The sequence below is a fragment of the Pempheris klunzingeri genome, chromosome 18, assembly GCF_042242105.1.
Source record: "Pempheris klunzingeri isolate RE-2024b chromosome 18, fPemKlu1.hap1, whole genome shotgun sequence".
Lineage (NCBI taxonomy): Eukaryota > Metazoa > Chordata > Actinopteri > Acropomatiformes > Pempheridae > Pempheris > Pempheris klunzingeri.
This window is the reverse complement of record NC_092029.1, coordinates 18,874,450-18,885,065: the sequence shown is the minus strand read 5'-3', so window position 1 is coordinate 18,885,065 and position 10,616 is coordinate 18,874,450. Positions and strand designations below refer to the sequence as shown.

Below are 10,616 nucleotides of genomic sequence, written 5' to 3'. Positions count from 1 at the left end.
TGGAATAATAACTTTCCAAATTTTCCAAATCCACAATGTTGAATATTATAGCCATTGTTATGTTGCAGCTATCACTGAATTAATTTTCTCCAAATATTAGAATGATTAAATAAGATAATAATATAAAACATAAATTTGCAGTGAGATTTCATGCTAATCAATACAGTCCCCTGTATCCGTAGAAACAGATCAAGTGTTACTTGGGTGAAACTGAGGAGTGAGGAGATATTAATACGAAGCCAGTTGTCAAAAATGTTGCAGCTCTTGCAGCGGCTTTTTGCAGAGCTGTTTGGTCTAATTGCAGTAGAAACTGGTAGGGCCATTGGGGGAGTATGGCACTGTAGGGAAAGTGTCTAAATGACAGAAGCCCTGAAAACCACCATCTTAATGTACCACAGAAGAGCAGAGGGATGAAATGAAGTGTGCATGTCAGCTGTGGTCATTATCATACAGAACAAGATGTTTCTGCTTGGGCGAAGAAATATACTCATTTCTTTTGCCATCAGGATATTTACCTTCAATAGCAGGTCACATCCATTCTTTTGCATTTTAATAGTGTTTATATGTTCACTAGTATTTGAAGTTGAGATGTAATAATAGGTGCATATGAGAGTATGGGGGATGCAGAGAGTCTGAGTGTGACTGTGCACGTGCATGTGTGTGTGCTTGTGCTTTCTTTTCCCTGTCAAACCAACACAAATAATGGAATTTGTGAATACAGTGTACATTTCAAACCACATTTCTAGCATTCTACCATTGTTCTGAGTCTTCATACAAAATGTGTATAGAGAAAAACTACAATAAAATAGTTTGCTATTTCTTTTGTGGACTGTCATGTAGAGGGGAAAAAAGGACGAGAAAAAAAATGTGTCAAATTCTCAGTGCTTTTTAATTTGTGTTTGACAATATATTTCCTCTTTTTTATTGCTATTATAAACTCATTCTCCTAATGGTAGTCCCATTGCCATGACTCCATAGCTTCACGGATAAAACCATTAACACTGGTCGTATGCCAACGGGCAGGAAGGAAATAGGAACTTGGTTTAGTCAAACCAAATGTAGCTTATTCTTGTGAGTTTATATTCCAACAAAGTGCAAAAAAACATGAAAATTCCAAAAAAAAATAATCTGCCCAATACACGGGCTTGAACGAAACGATAAAAAAAAAAGGTATAAAATACTCATACGTAACTCAAAGCACACAATATCATGTACACCATAACCACTGTGTAACCACTGGAAGAGAGGGGTGGAATAAAGGAAACAGCCTAGTAGCAGTCTAACACAGTGGAGCTATGGGGGCAGTAATATGACCCTTGTGGGAGAGTATTGTATTGGCTTAGCACATCACATGGTCAAAGTCAGTCAACAGTTAGCACCATTGCGGACTTCAGTTTTCAGGATCAAGTTACAAAGATACAGAAAACTCCATTTGCATTTCTTTAGGAAAGAAATTAAACAGGTTGAAAGTAAAAAACACATGTAATAAAAGAACAGTTGTTTTTCTTGAAGGCTCTCAGGCCCTGATTTATATCCTCTTTTTGATAAAAGTCTCTTTCACCACTCTTTCACCCATCAACCTCTCTCACTCTCTCTCTCTCTCTCTCTATCACATAGCTGTTTTTAGTCAGGGAAGCGCTGGCAGGCTTTTTTCCAGCGGCAGGCGGTACACCACTGATCCTTGCGCTCCACTCCATACACCTTGCGGCACTTTTTGGCCTCCCCGCGGCCTTTCCTGCGGACGTAAAGACACAGATCGTGCGGATGAGAAGCGATGCGAGAGGGCGGGAGAGTAAAGGGCGCTGCCGTGCATGCTTGACGTGATCGATCTCGATAAAAAATTAAACTAAAGGGGGAAATAGGCTGATAACAAACAAAGAGGTGATCGAATAAATGTATAAAAGGACAGATACTGGAAACAAAGCAGAACGCTCCATGTTCAAAAGACATGTCACCTTCCTTGAAGTGATCTGCAGTGTCTTTACAGTTTTACAGCAGCTTCGCATCACCGCTTAACTTCAAAACCCAGGAATACAACCGTACCACTTCCATATCAACTGACAGGACCTTTGATTAGAGCTGAAAAAATGTGCCAGTGAATCAGAAAAATCAGTCAACATGTAGAAAAATAAGATGCAGTCTTTTTGATAATTGATCAATAGCTGATAGTTTGAGTAATTTAATACATTTCAGGCAAAAAAGCAGAATATTCCCTTGTTCCAGCGTTTCAATTGCGGGGATTTGCTGCTTCTCTCTGTCTCGTGTGATGTGATGATAAACTGAATATCTGTCTACGGCAGGTAAACATGTTAAACACTGAACAGGATCGATGAAAGGTAGGTGGTGCCTCACCTGAAGGAGCAGTGGGTGCGGGAGGGCGACACACTCAAAGGCTGCAGCCTGTTCTGTTGGAGCCACTGTTCGCCAACACTGACAGACCGGCAGCGTGGTTTCACCAACTGCAGAGACACACAGCCACACACTGAGCACCGCAACAATGATGACTGTAGAATAAGCTACGACAGAGGGAGGAAATGCGGTGGTGCTGGAAAAGTACCGGCACTCTTCCAAAACACAGATTTTAACCGCGCTCTCTCCATCAGCAGGTTCTAACGACAGCATTTGAGCGAGACTAACTGATTGACAGGCTGTCAGGGAGGTAAAACAAGCAGACACATATGAAGAGCAGGTCAGAGGACCCACCGGAGTGTTACTCTGGCCAGAGATGGAGGTGGAGGGGGTCCAACCCTGGCAGCTGGGGCTTCTGGTGGCCACAGATACCTGGACAGGGCCACAGGCCTGGAAGGAGAAGGACAGAGGAGACGACACATGATTCATCAACTCTGTGGGGTCTTAAAGAGGCTGGCAGCCTATTTTATGTGAAAAGAAAGTTAGTTTCATTTTTGTAACTGGACTGAAAACATTTTATTTGAACTTTATCTGAGTTTTATTTAACTCTTTGACGGTTTGTTACACCTTTCACATTACTAGTACAGCTGTCATTTATAGTGTTAAAATTGTATTCTTACTTATGCAGTGAGGAGGAACATTTTATTGCAGTGGATTGATAAAAAAGTACCAAGTGTTAAATGCTGGCTGAGAGTGCTTTTGATTTAATGCCATTAGAGTATCGTAAAAGTTTAAGGAACCCTTTCTTAAATACAGAGAGCCTGGTGTCTCTGCCACCGTGCTGCAGGAATTGTCTTTACTGTTTTTATTTCATATTAGAATTGTAAATTCTGTTGTTGTGTGTTATTGGTTTGTTTGTTTCTGTTTGTTTGTACTTTTTCCCCTCTCCTGTGGATTTCATAATCTATCCATCTTCCTCTACTTCTACCTGTTGTAAAGGAAAAAAAGCTAAAAAAAAAAAAAGAAGAAAAAAAGCAGCTTGTATGATGATGGGGCAGAAAAATGACACTGAAAAGTGATATTTGGAGGAGCAAAATGTACACCACCTTATATTAATATCATGGAGAGTGAAACCCACCTTTACTTTGAGTTTTACTTTACTCCTTGCATCGGATGAATTGCCAAAAAGTTACAACTAATCAATTTATAGCTTTTCATTCTATCCAGTTGCTGTGGCATCCAAACTGCCACAAATGAAAGTATATTTTCCTGTCTGAATAAAGTAACTGCTGCCGCTCTCCTGACACGCCATACCATAGTTTATGTGGAGTTACACTGTTCAGGCATTTCATGTCACAAGCTGCCGGCAGCCATGACACACGCACAAACACTGCTCCACCAGCTGCTCTGGCCAACAATTCCACGCACACTCGCGCTTAAGCGTGACCCCACTACATCTCTGCATCTATAAGGAAATTAAAGAGAAATCTCTATGAAAAAAGAAAAAAAAATATGCATATTTTTAAACTTTGCTGGGGACATGGAGATATGATAAGATCCATGTGGTGTTTTTCTGCCCTTTACAGGCTGCTGAGGCTCCAGACTCCTTGGGGGAGCCAGCACGGCGACTGCTTACGCTCTCTGTCACAAAGCATCCATTTCCAGCCTCAGCGGTGCAGGCTATACGCAGGTCACCAGTGAAATGTGCTGCTTTGTGATGCGTGAACAAAAGTTGTAGATCGTTGGCTTGTTAGAGGGGTATCTGTGTGGGAGCTCTGGGTCACGCAGATCTCTAAAAACAACACCACAACAACCATAAAACATAAAAGCACCTGCACAGAAACTGTCCAATCTAAATACCTAAGTTTCTGTTTTCATTGTGGCCTGATTTCGTGGAGAAATTGGTTAAATGTGGGCAACAAGACATGTTTGGTAGGTATATTCCTGTGTTCACACGCTAAAATCTATGCCTGGCGTTTAATAATTCATGCTAACAAGAGCCGCGCTGTCTCCTTTCATTGGTCTCAAACTCAAATTCTGGGAAGTAAACAATTATTTATCGAAACTAGGGAAGATAAATGCCGACGGTAAAACAGGCATTTTATGCCCAAACTTAAAAAATCTAATATGTTAGACAGATTGAATGTCTTCCAAGAAGAAATTGCTGCCTGCAAACAGCATTTAGACAATAACAAAGCATTTCAAATCAAATTGGGACTATTGATTCAATGAAGTGTTATTCCGGTCTACATCCACCCACACTGTACTAATTCTATCATCTGCTCACTCGTATTAAAAAGAACAACACTTGTTTTCATCTGGCAGGAACTTATGTCGTATCATGTACGAGATGTGACATATTTTAAAAGGTTATAATGTTTCTGTGAAAAAACACACAGAGAAAAATGTGTCAAAGAAAGAAAAAAAAACATTATTTACTTGTAGTTTTACGGGCGTTATGTATGGGGCTATTTCTTGGTTGATTGCAATGACTTCACAGTCAGCAAGCCAAAGCTCCTCAGAGAGCAGCTCTGCTGCGCTCACCTGATAGAGATGCTCTGAGTGGATCTGCCAGAAGCTGCTGGGGGCCGACTGGCTGAGCTGACTGGGCTTGCTCGGGTCGGACGCAGAGCTGGAGTTGGACCTGGGCCTGTGAGCTGGTGGGATCTGGAGCTCCGAGGCCGGAGGGGAGCCGCAAGAAGCCCAGCTGAGATGAGAGGACGAGGCCTGGACCAGAGCCTGCTGGGGATGAGCTGGAGCAGAGCTGGTGTCTGTGGTCTCACAGGAGATCTTGGTGAAGTAGAAGTCCTCTTCTCTCTGCGACTGGTCTGACCCACTGCTGCGCACGTGTGGTAGGAGCGTGTTAGATGTGTTTGCGGGTGTGCGTGTGTGTTTGGCACATGGAGGACACAGAATAAAAAGAGTGAGTTGTTTGTTTGGGCGTCACTGAATGCAGCACTCACTGTGGCCCAGATATGAAATCTCGAAAATGTTTCATCACATCCCGCAACTAAGTCAGAGCTCTTCCACCACCTGAAAATTTTATTCCCTCTTGTTTTTTTAATGCTATTTTGCTGCTCAGAAATGTTCTTAAGGGCGAAACTGTCTCGTTTTCACTTCACCTCAGTCTAAAGTAGAGGAAAGGCTCCAGAGCTGAAAATCTAGAATGTCCGATGTCCCCTTTTTTTAAGAAGTGTAACATCATTACAGTGCCTAGGTTATCAAGAAAGTATCCCTTTGGTATCTGCACCTACAGTCAGGTATTATATCTGTTTAGCATTTTCAACCAATGTCCACCTACAACAAGCCACCCAAAGTACACCCACTCACCCAAGATGCAGCACACGGATGTGTCTTTTTATTCCGACTGAAGACGTGAGCACCTTGCCACAACTGGGCCACAGACACTTATACACACCTCTGAGAGCGCTCTGTGAGAGAGAGAGAGAGAGAGAAGACAGCACAGGTGAAGCACAGGAGAGGATGGGACAGAAAATAAAGAATCCCACAGCAAGATCCGACACAAACACGCTTCCTTCGCTGGTTATGGAGGCTTTTGAGGAACCACCACTTTCCACCACATGATGCTTAGCCTTCATCGGTGACACACATATGCAGCTATGTACCTTTGGCTTTTTGGCATTAAGCTCCTCTCCCTGCTCCAGTTCCATGTGCAGGCCTTCATCGGGACTGCTGTCCATCTCGGTGACGGATGGCGAGGGGGCTGGACTCACGCTGCCGTGGTCCCAGCTCCAGTAGCCACTGCTGCCGCTGTCAGAGAGCTCGCCGCCACCGCACTCCATGTCGGCTGACGACGACGAGCCGGCTGGAAAACAGGAACATTCAATATGAGTGTCCACCTCAGCCCCCTGGACAACCTATTTCCTGTCAATACTGTGGAGATGTGTATCCGATAAACATGGTGATCCCACAGAAAACAGCCGGTGTGCCACACTGGTGCCACTGGTTGTGATGTACATCTGTTTTCTGGCAGTTTTTTCCATCATCTCAGCCTCTCCTTACCACCTCTTTACCTCTCTGCTCCCTAACCAGGCAGGTTTGGTTACTTTAATCAAGGTTAAACAGGGAAAGTAGGCCCAGTAGTAGCCACTACATCACGTTTCTTCTAAGCCCCACGACTGGTCTTACTGAATGCTTTAGCCTAACAAATGCTCATTACATTTTGTTATCTAGTGCTCATTCTAATGTATTGCCCAGGCAGTATACAAATCATGCTTTGCTGACAGAGTTCATTGCACTGAATCTATTTTTTGCAGGGCTAGCTAAAATATCGACTGCTAAAACATATCCTTCATAAAGCAAGTCTTATTATAAAATGGTACTGAAGACAGCAGGAACACTGAGACAGACCTATTCCGGGATCCGTTTGTGGAGGACTCTGGACAACAGGACTGCAGGACAGACTGGTCAGAACCATGGCTGCCATGATTTCATCCATCTCCACTGATTCTGGGCTACGAAAACTGGAGATAACATAAAAGCATAGACTGTAGCGGGATGAGGTCCACCCTGACACACGTAATGTACACTCACCGATTCCTCACCTGTATGGCATCTCCCCGCTAACCGACATGTTGCTGTGGTGCATCGTGGGTCCCGCAGTTTGTGAGAGAGCGACCAGGTTGCTCCAGCCTCGCTCGGCCTCCCTCTGCGGCAGGTGAACCGATGTCTTGTTCTTGTAATGCCCGCTTTCCACGAATGCTTTCTCCGGCTGGACGCATCTCTGCGTGTACATCTTCAGAGAAGAAGAAGAAATCAACGTGTTCTCAGTTGAAGTCCGCAACAGTTCCTATGCCTCGCTCTGGTTCGCTTCCTTATTCTAGGCTGGGCTGTTTTCATGAGACTTTGATGCCCTGCAACTGAGTCTCTCTGTTGCCACGAATAAAGCAGTTAAAAGAATATTTCCTGTCCATCTGTGGCGTCCTGCCTGCAGACAGCACGATCTGCCAGTGTAACAGTATGAAAAGCATGTGGATGCCAGCCTCTGACTAGGCAGTATGTTGTGTCTAACACTGAGGGGAAAAAATAATGATCCATTTGTGGGAGCTCTTCCTTTTTCTTAGTAAGGCTTTACACGTTGGGGGTGCGGTCTTTTCCTAACTGTAACAGTGTGATACAATACATGAAAATAATACATTTATCAGTCAACCTGAACGGGAGCCTCATCCCTCTCCATTTACTCACCAGAATGTGCTGCGTGCCAGGCCTGTTGCTGTTGTGCGTCGCCGTAGAGACACAGGCCTGCAGTCCCGACGGGCAGACTGCCCCCCCGCCTGGCCCGGCTCCAGCTCTGTCCTCGGGTCCCATAGCTGCCATGGTGCTGCTGCACACAGTGAAGGGACTCAGCACAGTGTCACACCTCCCTGCAAACAAGACGCCGGGAACAGCGTGAGATTTGAACCAATCCAAATATCTGACGGCATTTTCAAATATTTCTCCAGCAGTGCAATATTCCTAAAACTGCTTGTTCGGGGGGCAAATGGTTCCTCCAGCAATTCAATATTGCGCTTCCATAAAATAAGAGGCACAAGAGACAGATTAGAAAAAAACAATCATGAAAACTGATGCAGAAGTCCAGTTATCCTGGCGTTTCCTCACCAGTGGGGATCTATCTTTAAAAATGTTCCATCGTAAGAGCTCAACCCAAAGACCCAAACCCAAATTTATTCTTTGGCATTTGTTGTTTTTGTATCTTTGTACTTTTATGGTTTTGTTTCACTTTTTTTTTGTGCTTTGAATTTCGTTGTATTTATTTACAATGACTCTATCTATCTATCTAAAGTCAGTGTGGTGGTAGAATCATAATCATATTTAAGACGTACAACATTCCCCATACATTGTTCATACGTGTTTTTGTAATGGTTGCACAACTTCCTTGTTAAAAGCACCAAATGATGGGGATTTAAGGTCATTTCCAATATGCTCCTAATGAACCAAACATTGTACTTTCTCTGATGAGTTAGAGGAGGTGCCATTATGATCAATATAATAAACTGCTGGCAAACACCATCTCTAATTCCATCTTGCATCCCTCTGCCTGACAGTGCAGAGCTAACCCCCCCACCGTGGTTTGAAAATGACTGCAGACATCTGATGGGAACATGGACTCGTGTGGATTTAGGAAGTGGCTGAACCATAATCTTGCTGTAGTTTTGTTGTCTACTCTAATAGAGTACGTGACTAACGGCGCGTTCCAGAGACGTAATCTGACGTCTGGGTGCGTTCACTGTGGTCTGTAGGACGTAGAGGTAAAATGGGGGCAGTGCTGCGTTCAGGGCGGGTGGGGAAAATGCTCATGGAATGTTAGAATGGCTCAAAGCAGTGATTTTTGCAGCATTCAAAACCCATGATTTTACTATGTTTAAGGCGGTTTTAGGCAGGTCAAACTCAATGACTGATTTCTCCAAGCCAGCGATTTCACGACTGAACCACATCTTTCGAGCCACGTGTTCAGAATGATGAATGCGAGTGAGAACATCAGAGCTGATATTAGAGCAAATGAGCAAATAGATGAAGATATAATATCAATAACAGAGCTGAAAGAATTAATCACAGATCACACTGTTACTTGGACCAAAAAAAAAACAGTTTTAAGATGTTGCCTTGAAATCTGCAATTCCTCACAACAGTCTGAAATTTTGCAGACTAACGCTAATGAAAAGTAAACATTAGTTAAGTTAGTAATAAAAATAATAATGATTCTATTGTGTTATTATTGAGACGATGATTCATTTGAATGTTTTAGCTTGAAGTATTCATTGTTATTGTGATCAAAAATATCAGAATAGGCCATAATTGTGCCGTTTCATATTGTACCACATGCACCTGTGTCACAAAGTGAATAATGTCTCAAATAGTATTTTCCCATCAGTGCCACGTTGTTTACCACTGAAAACATTTCCCGTTGCAGTGTTTTCAAACAGAGCGCTCAACTCTCCCATTCTTTCCTCTGCACCCGAACGCAGCATAAAGCCCGATTTTCCCCACCTTTCCACCAATCAGCGTCGACCTCCAGTAGTAAACAAGTGCCACAGTGTGGGAGGGGGGCCGCCGCTCATTGGCTGGGCTCTGGTTTTCAGATACACACCCCCTTTCTAACAACGTGTTCAGACACGAGTTTCGCCGGGAGGAACGGAGCCGGACGGAGGGACCCTGGTGGAAATAACCTGGTTTTTTTTTTTAAATGCAAAGAGAAATGTTGAAAAAAATAAAAAAAAATGTTGCATGAATATGTAAAAATTCCACACATGACACGTCGTGCAGAGATCAACAGAAGGATCAAATGTAGTGTGTGCAAGATAATAATAAAAAGAAAGAACGCCTGGCTGATGTAGTGGAGATAAACTCATTTTATACCCACATACTGAGAGATTACATACATTTATACATAAAGAGGCAATAATCCCCGCGTGTCCTTCAAACAGGCTGATTCCACGCGATGATAGTGGAGCTTTCAAGGAAACACTAAAATATATATTGAACTTTGTTCATAGTGGTGGTTGTTGTGTGATGTGGGATAATAATCGACTACAAGTCATAGTTTATCATCCTTGAACTACATCACTGATCTCCACCCGGCAACGCAGATTGAGATCAGGAGAAATATCCCCCCCCTTCCTCCCTCCCTCCCTCCCTCCCTCCCAGCTCCCACTGCTGAAGGAAAACAATATTGTTTTTGTGCTCGCAGCGACGCGAAAACTTGTCCGATTAGCAGAAAAGCAACATATCTCCTCGTACTCACTCGGTGCTCCGTCCTGTCCGCCCTGTCGGAGCTGCAGCAGCGGGCCGTCGCTGCCTTGGCTGTCCCGCCGCCTGCCGGCTCTCCAGTCCGCCGGGGGAAGAGGGGGTTGGTCGGTCGGTCGGATACGCGCCTACGTGTGTCTGCTCGGTGAACCAATGCAGGCGGGCGGTGACAGCTGGAGAGAGCGCAGAGACACCGACCTGCAGCGCGCCGTGCACAAAAGGATGATCTAGGTGAGGGGTTACTAGAGCAGCAGCAGCAGCAGCAGCATCCTTACTCCCTGCCTGTCTGTCTGCCTGTCTGTCTGTCTGCATGCCAAGCATATACAAATCTTTATATTTGTTCATCTGATGTTTCCTAGCAACACGAGCATTGCTTTAAAAAAAAGAAGAAATAACAAGTACTAAATAAATATTCATATTTTCATATAGTATAGAATGCATTACATGAGACTGCATTGAGATTTCAGTTTTTGCCACGTGTCATTTTATTAAAATGTACAAAT

At 43.8% G+C, this 10,616-nt stretch overlaps 1 protein-coding gene across 2 annotated transcripts; it reads right to left on the bottom strand.

Moving 5' to 3' along the window:
* Window positions 1-870: 870 nt before the first annotated feature.
* Window positions 871-10,233, bottom strand: znf395b (zinc finger protein 395b). Of its 2 annotated transcripts, none has more exons than XM_070849920.1 (10): window positions 10,112-10,233; window positions 7,555-7,733; window positions 6,915-7,105; window positions 6,721-6,833; window positions 5,976-6,175; window positions 5,680-5,780; window positions 4,894-5,188; window positions 2,704-2,799; window positions 2,353-2,459; window positions 871-1,735 (listed from the first exon to the last, which is right to left on the bottom strand). In XM_070849920.1, the coding sequence occupies exons 2-10, from the start codon at window positions 7,684-7,686 to the stop codon at window positions 1,624-1,626; spliced, it is 1,347 nt and encodes a 448-aa protein (XP_070706021.1). In that variant the 5' UTR covers window positions 7,687-7,733; window positions 10,112-10,233; the 3' UTR covers window positions 871-1,623. The 2 variants fall into 2 exon arrangements, with proteins under 2 accessions (XP_070706021.1, XP_070706022.1); XM_070849921.1 differs by having other exon boundaries at window positions 4,894-5,185.
* Window positions 10,234-10,616: the final 383 nt, after the last annotated feature.